Source organism: Ornithorhynchus anatinus, chromosome 18, assembly GCF_004115215.2.
Source record: "Ornithorhynchus anatinus isolate Pmale09 chromosome 18, mOrnAna1.pri.v4, whole genome shotgun sequence".
NCBI classification, from domain to species: Eukaryota; Metazoa; Chordata; class Mammalia; order Monotremata; family Ornithorhynchidae; genus Ornithorhynchus; species Ornithorhynchus anatinus.
In genome coordinates, this window is record NC_041745.1 from 11,827,103 (window position 1) to 11,840,269 (window position 13,167).

The following is a 13,167-nucleotide window of genomic DNA, read 5'->3' on the forward strand; positions in this document are numbered from 1 at the left end:
TGTCTTCCCGTGGACAACCTCGCCCGCATCCTCCTTCTGTCCTAACACCTCCCTCCCCCGTCGTATCTGACGGACCACCACCCTCCCCTCCTTTAAAACCCTTAAGGTCACATCTCATCCGAGAGGCCTTCCCAGAGCAAGCCCTCGTTTTCCCTCTTTACCCTCCCTTCTGCGGCAACCAAGACAACTGGATCTGAACCCTTTAAGCAGTTGATATTTACTCCACCTCCAGCCCTGAAGCACTTATGTACGCATCTTTATACTCTTCTCATTCCCCCATCTGTAATTTATTTTAATATCTGTTTTCCCTTCTAGACTGTCTGCTCCTTGTGGGCAGGGGTCTTATCAACCAACTCTATTGTAGTGTACTCCCCAAGTGCTTAGTAAGGAGCTGTCACACAGTAGTAACTCTTAAGCGCTCAGTAAAATCATTGACTCAGTTCCTTTCCACCCTCAAACAATCAGCAGTATTTACTGAGTGCTTATTCTGTGCACATCATTGTATCAACAACATCAATGGCATTTATTGAGCACTCACTGTAGACCATTCTACTGAGCGCCTGGGAGAGTACAACACAACTTCTAGGTCTCAGTAAAGCAACATCCCTCTTAAATCCACAGACTAGCTCAGGGAGAGAGATCCATTTGTTCTACTTACGTTATTCTTTCCATTCTGTTGGTATTATAAAATTTTTCCGTTCCCATTCTTTGTAAATGAATGTGATATATCGGTCTCTGCAATTAGATTAAGAGCTCCTTGAAGGCAGAGAGAATGTCCTTTCCTGATGTTCTGTTCTTCCAATCACTTAGAATAATGTTCGCTCTACAAAAGGCATTCACTGAATACTATTTATTGATTGATCTGATGATGTATTTAGTAATTGCAGTGGAAAGAACTCAGATCTGAGAGTGAGGGAACCCGGGCTCTAATTCCAGGTCTGTGATTCTGGGCAAGTCACAGCTTCCCTGTGCCTCAGTTTTCTGATTTATAATTTGTCTCCGGTTAACACCCCATCTTCCTCCTACCATTTCTCTCCAAACTCCTTCAGTGAATTGTGTCCACCCGCTGTCTTCCACTTCCTCCCCTCCGATTCTCTCCTTGTCTCCCTCCAATCTGGTTTCTACCTCCCCCCATCTGGCTTTCAGTCTGTGGAAATTGTCCTCTCTAAACTCACCAATGATCTTCTCGACAAATCCTCACTCTTGTAATGACTTCACTAGGCTGCCTGGATCATTTTTCTTAAAAAAAAATTCAGTCCGCATTTCCCCACTCCTTAAGAACCTGCAGCAGTGTGGTCTAGTGGAAAGAGCACAAGTATGAGAGTCAGAGGACTTGGGTTCTAATGCTGGCTCCGCCCCTCTGTGCTGAGTTTGGGCAACTCACTTCTCTGTGCCTTAGTTATTGCATCTGTAAAATGGAGATATAAGACTGAGTCCTTATGTGGGACAGGGACTGTGTCCAGACTGATAACCTCGTATCTGCCCCAGTCCTTGGCACATAGTAAGCACTTAACAAATACCTTAATTAATTCAGTGGTTGCCCATCCCTCTCTGCATCAAACAAAAGCTCCCTACCATCAGTTTTAAAACACTCAATCCTGCTTTGCCTCCCCGATTTCCTACTATAACCCATCCCACGTGCTTCGTTTCTCTAACACCAACTTACTCACTGTACCTTGTCCCTATGTGTCTCACTGCTGATCCTCAATGGCCTGGAACTCCCTTCCCCTTCATATTCACCAGAATACCACTCTCCCCACGTTCAAAGCCTTATTAAAATCACATTTTCTCCAAGAAGCCTTCACTGACTAAACCCAATTTTCCCCTACTCCATCCCCCTTCTGCATCACCTGTGCACTTGGACCTGCATCTTTGAAGTACTTGATATCCACCCCACCCCCACAGTACTGATGTACGTATCTGTAATTTATTCCTTTATATGAACGTGTGCCCCTCTCCCCGCCCAGACTGTAAACTCACTCTGAGCAGCGAACACGGCTACCAAATCTGTTGTGTTCTCTCAAGCGCTTAGTAAAATGCTCTGCACACAGTGAGCACTTAGTAAATGCAATTGTTTAACTGACTGATCTGCTTACAGTAAATGCACAATCAATTCCATTGACTGATGGATTAATTGTAAACTGTGGTTTAAATGGCTGTTCTCCCACCCCCTTAGTGAGCCTCATCTGGGGAAGCAAAAATCTGATCTGATGATCATGTATCTGCCCCCAGCTCTTAGTTCCATGTTTGCAAAATCGTTAAGTGCCGAAAAAATACCTTCATCATTTTCACTTTTGTCTTTTCAAGGGTGACGGAACTACAGAATCGGAGAAAAGTGCTCATATACCTGAGCAAAAGTATTATTTTGTGGTAGATGATGGGGAATTTGAGACCCTGAGCAAACGTGTTTGGACAGATGTGTTACTTCAGACATACAAGGTAAATTTCTGTTTAGGGCCGAGGATCGGGACCCCCCGTTACTCCCCGACCCCTTTCTTCTCATTATAAGAATGAGGAATTTGCTATAAAACCATGCTCACTTTAACCACTCTCCTCTTCCTGCTCCTGCTTCTCTTACTTCTCCTTGATCATGCAGTCCATAAAATGGAGCTCATCACACCGTGGCTAAGCCATTATCTCACTCTCTTCATCCACTGAATCGCAGCTCATACTCTTTGTTCCTCTCAAGCTAGCCTACTCGGGGGTGTATTCTCGTCTCACCTGTTTCTGACTCAGTCGTTCAATCGATGATATTTACACAGCGTTTTCTGTGTGCCGAGCACCGTACTAAGCATTTGGGAGAGTACAATACAGCAGAATTAGCAGAAACATTCCCTGCCCATAACGAGCTTACAGCCTAGAGAGGGAGGCAAAGATTGATATGCATAAAATGGGGATTCAATTTCTGTTGTTTCTTCTTCTTAGACTATGAACATCATTTGGAAAAGGACCGTCAGCTCTGATTGTATTACATCTGTCCCAGTGCCTAGTACAGAGTTTGATACTTAGCACTTACTACATACCGCCGATATTAGTATGATTATTCTTTGCAAACTACAGCAAGTCTTTTGAAAAACACTATGATTTTTACTCTTCAAATTACTTGTCTTATGTCATCGAATCGCCTCTGAACGAGGCCATGGACGCATCTCTCCCAGAACTCCCCACCTCCAACTGGAGTCATTCTGGTAGTGTACCCATAGAGTTTTCCTGGTAAAATTCCAGAAGTGGTTTACCGCTGCCTCTTTCCGCGCAGTAAATTTGAGTCTTCACCCCTCGACTCTCTCCCGTGCCGCTGCTTCCCAGCACGGGTGAGTTTTGCCTTGTAGCAGATGGCCTTCCACTCGCTAGCCACTGGCCAAGCTAGGACAGGCCTCCGCTTGACTCTCCCTCCCGTAGTCGAGACTGGTAGAGGACTGGAAACTCTCCAGGTGCCACCCTGAGAAGAGATTCAAATTACTAAAATAACACAATGATCCTGTCCTATGTTATCGTTCATTAAATGGTAACTTTTCTCCTCCTCATTCCAGGTGCTAATACTTTGCCGCGTATCCCCAGCCAATTGCAGTAATAGGCCTAGTGCAGATGATGTAACAAGCGTGCCGAGGATTAATCCAGATACGTTATCTAGTAACATATATTCTCCTCCTGAAAAGTTCCTGCTTACGTGGATGAATACGCAATACGAGAATACCAGAAAAATCATATGGAAAGACTGCCAAAAAGGTGAGGCAGTATTTTTCATTCATTTCGTTTTTATGGTCCCTTCAAAAGTAGAGCTAGACTGATGGACCACAGAGCCAAAATAGGTTATTGAGGCTTCGGACAGTCCAGGAATCTGAGGCAGAGTCAAAACTATTCCAGAAGCTGCGGGCAACAGCCAGAACAACCCACGCAGTGATGGAAAGATTACTATTCTGCTCTTGGTCCCCCTTTGTTTTTGTTTTTTTTAAATGGTATTTGTTAAGCGCTTACTATGTGCCAGACACTGAGCTAAGTGCTGGGATAGATACAAGATAATTGGGTCAGATACAGTCCCTGTCCCACATGAGGCTCGCGGTCTTAATCCCCATTTTGCAGGTGAAGTAACTGAGGCCCAGACAAGTTAAGTGCCTTGCCCAAGGTCACACAGCAGACAAGAGCTGGAGCCAGAATGAGAACCCAGGTCCTCTGACTTCCAGGCCCATGCTTTTTGCACTAGGCCATGCTGCTTCTCTTCAACCAGACTCAAACTTATAGCTAAAGAACAATCATCGGTGTTATTCATTCAGTGGTATTTATTGAGCACTTCCTACGTGCAGAGCACTGTACTAAGTGCTTGGAATGTACAATTCAGCAACAGATTAATACAAGAGTAATAAATAATATATACAAATATACTCAAGTGCATGCAGCGCGTGCTCACACACACACACACTATCCTCTTTAAGCATATATCTCACACACAGTGTTCTCTTTCTGTGACAAATTATAGTAATTCATATCAGTCCATTTGAGAGAATTTCACTGCAGGGTTTTGGCCATAAAATGTTAATTATATTTGGATTGGTTTAAATGCCTTCTAATTAATGCATTTAGGCTAAAATCGTTATTAGCCAAGTATATTTATGTGGAACACGTATTCGACCCATGCAGAATATTTCTGTCTTGTCTTATGCCGCGAAGCCGTATCCGACCCATAGTGACGCCACGGATGCGTCTCTCCCAGGACGCCCCACCTCCATCTGCGATCGTTCTGGTAGTGGATCCAGAGGGTGTAGAGGAATAAAAATATATTGGAAAGCGGGGTGGTCTAGTGACGAGTCCACAGGGCAGAGAGATAGGAGACATGGGTTCTAGACTTGCCAGCTATGTGATTATGGACAAGTACCTTACCTTTCCTCAGTTTCTTCATATGTAAAATGGGGAGAAGATTCCCTTCCCTTTAGACTTGAGCCACATGTGAGACAGGGACTTTCTCTTATCTGCTTGCAGTTTATATACCCCAGTTATTAATCAGTCATATTTATTGAGCACTTACTGTGTATAGAACACTGTACTAAGCGCTTAGGAGAGCACCATATAACAGAGTTGATAGGTTCCCTTCCCACAAAGGGTTTACGGTCTAGAGGGGGAGACAGACATTGATGTAAGTAAATAAATGTATCTAAGTGCTGTGGGGCTGAGAACGGGGTGAATAATCAATTCAAATTCAAGGGTGACACAGACGGGAGTGGGAGAAGAGGTAATGAGGGCTTAGTCTGGGAAGGCCTCTTGGAGGAGATGGGCTTTTAATAAGATCTTGAGGGTGGGGAGAAGTGATCGTCTGTTGGGTAAGAAGAGGGAGGGTGTTCTAGGTAGGGCGTGGGCGAGAGTCGGCGGCGAGATAGATGAGATCCAGTTACAGTGAGTAGGTTGGCATTAGAGGAGCCAAGTGTGCGGGCTGGGTTGTAGTAGGAGAGTGTATGTACAACAGAATGTGTCTGTTGTATTGTGTTCTACTCTTCCAAGCACCTAGTACGGTGCTCTGCAGACAGTAATCACTGGAGGTTCTCGAGGAGTGGGGAAACACGGCCTGAATTTTTTGGTAGAAAAATGATCCGGGCAGCAGAGTGAAGTATGGACTGGAGTGGGGAGCGACAGGAGGCAGGGAGGTCAGCAGTGAGGCTGATATAATAAGCAAGGCGGGATAGGGTAAATGCTTGGATTAATATGGAGAGGAGAGGAAAGGGCAGATTTTAGTGATATCATGAAGCTTCAACTGACAGGATTTAGTGACGGATTGAACGTGCGGATTGAATGAGAGAGAAGAGTCGAGGAAAACGCCAAGGTAACAGTGCTTCGCAGGCTCACTGTGGGCAAGGAATGTGTCTACTGATTCTTCCTGGAGATTTTGGATTTGATTTTAAGCTTCAAGGAATCTCAAAATGAACATATTTTAAATTGAATAGGATTCTGATTGTGAAGTCATTAACGTGTGTCAGTGTATTAATATATGTTGGGTGTAGTAAACTCTCTGAATAGCTAGTTTTTGATACATCTGTAGAAAAAAACGCATAAAATAGGGAAAAATACTAACAGCATATTAATGAAACAATTTTCAAATTGCTTAAATCAAAGGAGTAAACCACTCATTTTTGCTGCTCTAATTACCTAAACTACCAAAAGTACCATTGGATAAGTATATCATATCAAAAGCAGTTCATTTAAAAGGTAGTATTTTAAATAAGCAATAAACCTTGACAGAAAACACATATCTTGATGATTATTTCACACTTTGGGAGGAACTATGAGCCAAAAGACTGACAGCAAGCACTATTAATCACCTGAGAAAGAGCAGTCTCCTAAGAAAAAAATTACTTGGGTTATTGCATTTATAAAATAGCATATCTAGTGTAAATGCTAAGAAGAGGGTGATATGCATTATTTATATGTTGATTTGACTAAGAGGCATTCATAATGTGGAGTTGGGCTTAGTATCGTAAGTATCGTTTTATAATGATTTTTATTTAACTCAGGAAAGCATTTTCCCATCTTCGTGATACTGAAAGGAGCGTGAACAGATTTGATTTGGGGAAGTCTTTGTGGAGCTGTTTGTCAGTTCTACACAGGTGGGAGAGACTTAATTTAGAGAAAAGTTAATTAATCAGTGTCTACTGAGCACTTACACTGTGCAGACCATTGTACTAATCACTTGGGAGAGTACAGTGTAACAGAATTTCCTGCCCACAAAGCGTGTGAAGTCTAAGCGGGACACAGACATTTAACTCCCTCCTTAAAGCCCCTGTTCCTGCGCCTCCCCCCATCTCTTGCCCCTAATGACCTTGCTACCTACTTTTATTGAGAAAATTGAAACCACCAGGCGTGATCTCCTTAAAAACTCCCCTGCTCCTCTGCAGTTCCCCCCTCCTCTGGCCCCTTTTTCAACTCTCCCATTTTTCCCAGCAATATGTCAAGAGGCGATCTCCTACCTTCTCTCAAAATCCACCGGCTCCACCTGTGCATCTCACCCCGTCTCTTCTCACCTTATCAAAATGCTTGCTCCTCCCTTCTTCCCTCCCTGGCCTCCATCTTCAACTGCCTGCTCTCCAGTGGCTTCCTCCTCACTGCTTTCAAACACGCTCATGTCTCCCCTAGCCTAAAAATTCCCTCCCTTGACACCATGGCTCCCTCTAGGTATCGCCCCACCTTCCTCCTAGAACTCTTCTCCAAACTCCCACTGTTTCAAGTTCCTCTCCTCCAATTCTCTCCTTGAGCCCCTCCAATCTGGCTCCCATCCCTTTCACTCGACAGAGACCACCCTCTCAGAGGTCATCAGTGATCTCCTTTCTTGCAAATCCAGTGGCCTCTACTCCATCGTGATCCTCCTCAACCTCTCAGCTGCCTTTGACACTGTTGTCCACCCACTTTTCCTGGAAATATCATGCAACTTCAGCTTCACTAAAACTGTCCTGTCCTCCTGCTCTTCCTATCTCTCTGTCCACTCATTCTCAGTCCACCCTAACTGTGGGGGTCCCTCAAGGTTCAGTTCTGGGTCCCCTTCTATTCTCCATCTACACCCACTCCCTCGGAGAACTCATTCACCCATGACTTCAACTCCCACCTCTATGCGGATGATTCCCAAAATCTCCATCTCCAGCCCTGTTCGCTTTCCCTCTCTGCAGTTTCCCATTTCCTCCTGCCTTCAAGACATCTCTACTTGGTTGTCCTCCGGACCTCTCAGACTTAGCTTCCTTGCTGACCTCCCTGCCTCCTGTTTCTCCTCACTCCAGTCCATACTTCATTCTGGATGGAGAGGAAAGGATGGATTTTAGCAATGTGTGAAGGTTGAGTTTAAAGAATTTGGTGACAGGTTGAATGTGAGAGATGAGTTGAGGATAATGCCAGGGCTATGGGCTAGTGAGACAGGGAGGATAGTCACTTCACTTCTCTGTGCCTCAGTTACCTCATCTGTAAATTGGGGATGAAGATTTGAGCCTCATGTGAGACAGGGACTGTGTCCATCCCGATTTGTCAGTATCCACCCCAGTGCTTAGTAGAGTGCCTGACGCATAAGTGCTTAACAAATACCATAATTATTATTAGTATTACGGTGAATGGAGAGTCGGGGGAGGACATAATGATAATAACGTCCATTTGAGTATAAATTCCCATTGGAGTGCCATCGTGTGTGTATTTTTAAACTGTTACTTCCTCCTGTATGTACTTTATTTTAGCAACTGTCTTCCCAACTAGATTGTAAGATTTGGGATTGTATCTACTGACTTGATGTTACTTTCTCAAGGGCTTCCTTCCGTGGTCTGGGCACAGTAAATGTCCGATACTCAATTTGCACTAAATTAAGCCCCACCCCCAACCGTAAACCGAAACAAAATTCCATTTTCTATATAGTTTAAACTTTTACCTTTGGACTTGCTGGTAAATTCCAACATGGTCTAAAATTAATTTCTAAAGTTGTCTAGCACCGTAACCTGTTTTTCAGTACTCATTCTAACTTGAACAATGATAAGGAATAAAATAATTGAATCTACCAGAGTAGAGTATAATCACTTTTCAAACTGTTAACCACGGGTAAAATCCATTATCTTGAAGAAACGAGCCTTCCTTTATGAAGAACAAAATGTATAGTTTGCCTTGATGTTTGTGAGACATTTTGATCAGTTCAGCAAAACGTTTGCCCCATCTTTGGGAGATTGTCAACTTTCTGAAACACTGGTGAAATGACATTAGAATAAATTGTTCCAATACTTGTTCATGAGAAGTTAGACTTCAGAGGATAGATTTTCTTTTTCTGCTTTAGCTCCCTGTCACTCAGCCTTTATCAGTCTCTCAATCCAATCACGGTCCATCAGTAATTTACCCAGTGCAATGAAAGATATGGTCTCCCTTCCCAAATTGAACTCTTGGATCTTAACTTGATAACCATCTTCAAGTCTTTTGTAATCAATCATCTCTCTATCTCTCTTTCTCTCTCTCTTGCTGTGTTTGTATGTGTGTGTGTGTGTGTCCACATCACCACTCACCGCTCATCTTCAGCCCCTTTTCAGTATTTCAGAAGTTTCTCTATGATCAGCAATATTTGTATTGGTCAGTCTTGGAAATTACTTGTCAAACTGGGCAATTGTCAATCTTGGGAAGACAAAGCAATGTCTTCCACTGGCCCTTCAAGTAATCAGTTGGTATTTGATGATGGTATTTGTTGAGTGCTTACTATGTGCAGAACACTGTACTAAGCGATTGGAAGAGTACAATTCAACAGAATGAGCAGACCCATTCCCAGCCCATAATGAACTGACCATCTAGCGGAAGTACGGGAAGATTGTCTCCACCTTGGCCAGCTCAATGTGTGGGACTGATCGCTCAACTCTGTTTTAGCCAGGAGTGTACTGGATGTTCACTCGTATTTACTGAGCGCTTACTGTGTGTGCAGAGCAATGTGCTACATGCTTGGGAGAGTAAACGTGGCTCAGTGGAAAGAGCACGGGCTTGGGAGCCAGAGGTGATCTCAGCTCCACTACTTGTCAGCTGTGTGACTTTGGGCAAGTCACTTGACGTCTCTGTGCCTCAGTTCCTTCATCTGTAAAATGGGGATTAAGACTGTGAGCCTCACCTGGGACAACCTGATTACCCTGTATCTACCCCAGCGCTTAGAACAGTGCTCTGCACATAGTAAGCACTTAAATACCAACATTATTACTATTAAAATAGAACAATAAACAAAAACATTCCCTGCCCACAGTGAGCTCACGTTCTAGAGGGATATGCTATCTTAGTGTTTTTTGTTTTATCAGTAATTCAAGGGCCAGGGTTAGGGGCTGATTAGGAAATAATTTCTGCCGTGCACTTCCATTTTTTTCATAATGCAAGAGGCTCAGTTGCCTGGAATTGGGCTTGTGAGGAGGTGGAGTGTGTCGGGGGATCCTCACTTTTAGAGAGTAGGCTGGTTAGAATGGAGATTTATTCTTTTGTATCCCTCCCAAATCCCTGGCTCATGTGTCCCTTTTCCCTTACATTATAAGAGTTAGAGGTCCAAAGAGATCAACTGTGGCAATTGACAGGAATTTCTAGACTGTTGGCAAAACTAGAATATGCGTTAGTCAAATACAGAGGAGAACAGTTATAGAATTTGTATCAAATATAACAATACATTTGTAACGTGAACTTGTAGTTTCTGTGTCTATTGCCAGCATAAAATCCTCCCCTAGACTATAAACGATAACAAATACTGTAATTATCATTATTAAAAAAACTCTTTGAGGGCAGGAATTGCATCAGCATGGCCTAGTGGATAGAGCATGGGCTTGGAAGTCAGAAGGTCCTGGGTTCTAATTCTTGCTCCGCCACCTGTCTGCTGGGTGATTTGGGGAAAGTCATTTCACTCCTCTGGTCCTCAGTTACCTCAACCGTAAAATGGGGATCAAGACTGTGAGCCCCATGTGGGACATGAACTGTGTCCAAACTGATTATTTTATATCTACCCCAGCACTTAGAACAGTGCCTGGCACATAATAAGCACTTAACAAATACCCCAATTATTATTTTTATTTACTGTCCCAAGTAGTTAGCACAGTGCTTTTTCCCGAGAAATCGCTCAACAAATGCCATTAATTGATTACCTTAGGTCTCTAAGAGTTAATATTACTAAGCACCAGTGAAATTATACATTTTACCAATGGTGGTAGTAATCGAGAATGACTCTAAAGATTACAACCAATTTTGAGAATGAAATCAGGTAACTGATGTGAAGGCACTTTAAATTTGTACATCTCTTTCATTTTTTCCAGTGTATCACTCCTCTAAAATTTTCCACAAACACGGCTCTAGTCCAGGCCCTAAACAGCTGCAAGAGCCTCCTTTTCACAAACTGTTGGCAGATGGTCATTGTGACAATATTTAAGACTGAAGAGGAAGTAGGAAACTTATTCTCATGGCGCCAGCTGCTTGGGAGTTGCATTAGCCACAATCACCTGGGAATGAAAGCTAATTACCAAGTCAGGTGGAGCCATTTACATTCAGGAACAAAACTCTGCTGATTTTTTAATAAAATTTGTTAAACGGTGACTCTGGGCCAGGCACCATACTAAACGCTGGGGTAGATCCAAGCTAATGAGGTTGGATACAGTCCACACCCCACATGGATCTTACAGTCTTAATCCCCATTTTACAGATGAGGGAACGGAGGCACAGAGAAGGAAAGTGACTTGCCTCAGGTCACAACAGCAGACAAGGGGCAGAGCCCGGATTAGACCTTCCAGGCCCGGGCTCTTTCTTCTAGACCACTTTGCTTCTCAAGACATTTGGACTCCTAAGCCAAAGGGAGAGACATAAAAGGCTGTTGAATCTTGAGGAGAAGCAGAGGTCATTAAGAGAGGAGAGGGTCAGTACTACTAATAACTGTGGCGTTTATTAAGAGCTTATTATGTGCCAAGTACTAATAGTAGTAGCCTGGAAATCAGACCTGGGTTCTGATCCCATCTCCGCCGCTTGTCTGCTGTGCCAGTTTCTCTGGGCCTCAGTTACTTCATCTGCAAAATGGGGGTTAAGACTGTGAGCCCCATATGGGACAGGGACCGTGTCCAACGCAATTAGTTTCTATTTACCTCGGCGCTTAGTTCAATTTGGTTAGACACATTTCCGGGCCACGACGCGTTGAAGTCTTGAGAATTTGCTTGTACCAACCCCAGTGCTTAGTACAATGCCTGGCACATAGTAAGTGCTTAACAAATAGCATTATTATTAGTAGTAATATTGCTTTTGTGTGGACTCTGTGCATCACCACACCACGTTGTGATAGATCACAGGCACTCTCTGAATTATGTAGTCAGATAAGATCCTCAACACCTCAATTGATTCCTCCGGGAATGTTCATCCACGTGTTTTGTAACAAGCTGTAGGAACCTCATTTGTACTTTCAAATAATTTGCATGTAGATTAATGGTTAGGCAAATTGATAGTTAAAAGATATCCTGTTGATGCTATTCCAAACCATTCTGCCTTAGGTTTCAATTAAAAATAAACATAGTTTTGAATTTAGTGATGTAGTATCAAAACTTTAGTAGATAAATATTTTTAAGATTACAGTTTTAGGGACTGCATATGAATTTGGTAATAAAAGAATCCTGTAGCTATTAAATTTTAAAGCGAAAGCATTTATCTCACTCTACAGTTATTGCCTCATAAGCAGTATATATTTCAAGTTATAGTCAAAGCAAATTTTTAAGCATTCAATCAATTTAAAGTCATGTAAAACTTAGGACGGACCAAACATCTCAATAAGATCACATTGAAATTTGTAGCTAGAACGATAGTAGATTATATAGCTTTGTGTTCGTAAGAAATACCCTTATGCTTACTGTTATGTTGTCTGAGTGAGTTTATTAATTAGTTTCCTTTCAGGCAATATTGTCATTAAATATTACCAGCATTGGAAAAGCAGCTCGAAAGGAGATGTTCGGTAGCAAAGTAATTGCCGGTATTGCTGAAAAAGGTTAAGGAGGAGGGGCTTCCAGCATGCTTCAAATCAAATTCGTTTTATTTTTCTGTCTAGGAAAAGTCAATACACCCTTGTTTATACCTAAGTTTATATTAGCCTGCTTCCAGAATTACATTTGCCAATTTCTTTGCTTCAACTTGCAGGTTTCATTTCTGAAAATATTCACTTTCCCATGGTAAAATCAGTCCATCTGTCAGGTGTATTGATTGAGGCTTTACCGTGTGCAGAGCACTGATGTAAGCATTTGGTAGAATCCAATTTGACAGAATTGACGAACATATTGCCTGCCTGCAGGGAATATATTCGGGGGGAGTAGGAGCCTCCCCTTCTAGACTGTAATCCCACTGTGGGTAGGAAATGTCGGTTATATTGTTGGGTTGTACTCTCCCAAGCGACTAGTACGTTGTTCTGCTCTCCTTTGTGCAGTATTTGGAGTGGCAAAAAGACAGCCATGCAACTTGTAATATAGAGTCAACCGCATGGTAGTTTGGGCCTGCGTGAACGATTGTTCAACTGTGATTTTGGGTGGGAATGGCAAAAACCCCCAAACACTTACTGAATTTAGAGAAACCACGATTAGGGAGACTTTGGCCTATCGGGAATACCTTCCCCCTCCAGCACAATCATTTCAGGAGGGAGAATTAGAGAGAAGAGGAGAGGTGCGGGAGAAGGAGAGAGGTGAAAGAAGGGCAGGA

General features: G+C 42.9%; 1 protein-coding gene across 5 annotated transcripts in view; it reads left to right on the forward strand.

The window, feature by feature from the left end:
• Nucleotides 1–13,167, forward strand: part of CFAP47 (cilia and flagella associated protein 47) — a 262,759-nt gene that overhangs the window by 79,738 nt on the left and 169,854 nt on the right. For all 5 annotated transcript variants that reach the window (XM_029046522.2, XM_016227348.3, XM_029046519.2 and 2 more), the window contains exons 32-33: nucleotides 2,308–2,439; nucleotides 3,531–3,726. In XM_029046522.2, the coding sequence (XP_028902355.1) occupies nucleotides 2,308–2,439; nucleotides 3,531–3,726 (328 nt within the window). The remainder of the gene's footprint in view (nucleotides 1–2,307; nucleotides 2,440–3,530; nucleotides 3,727–13,167) is intronic.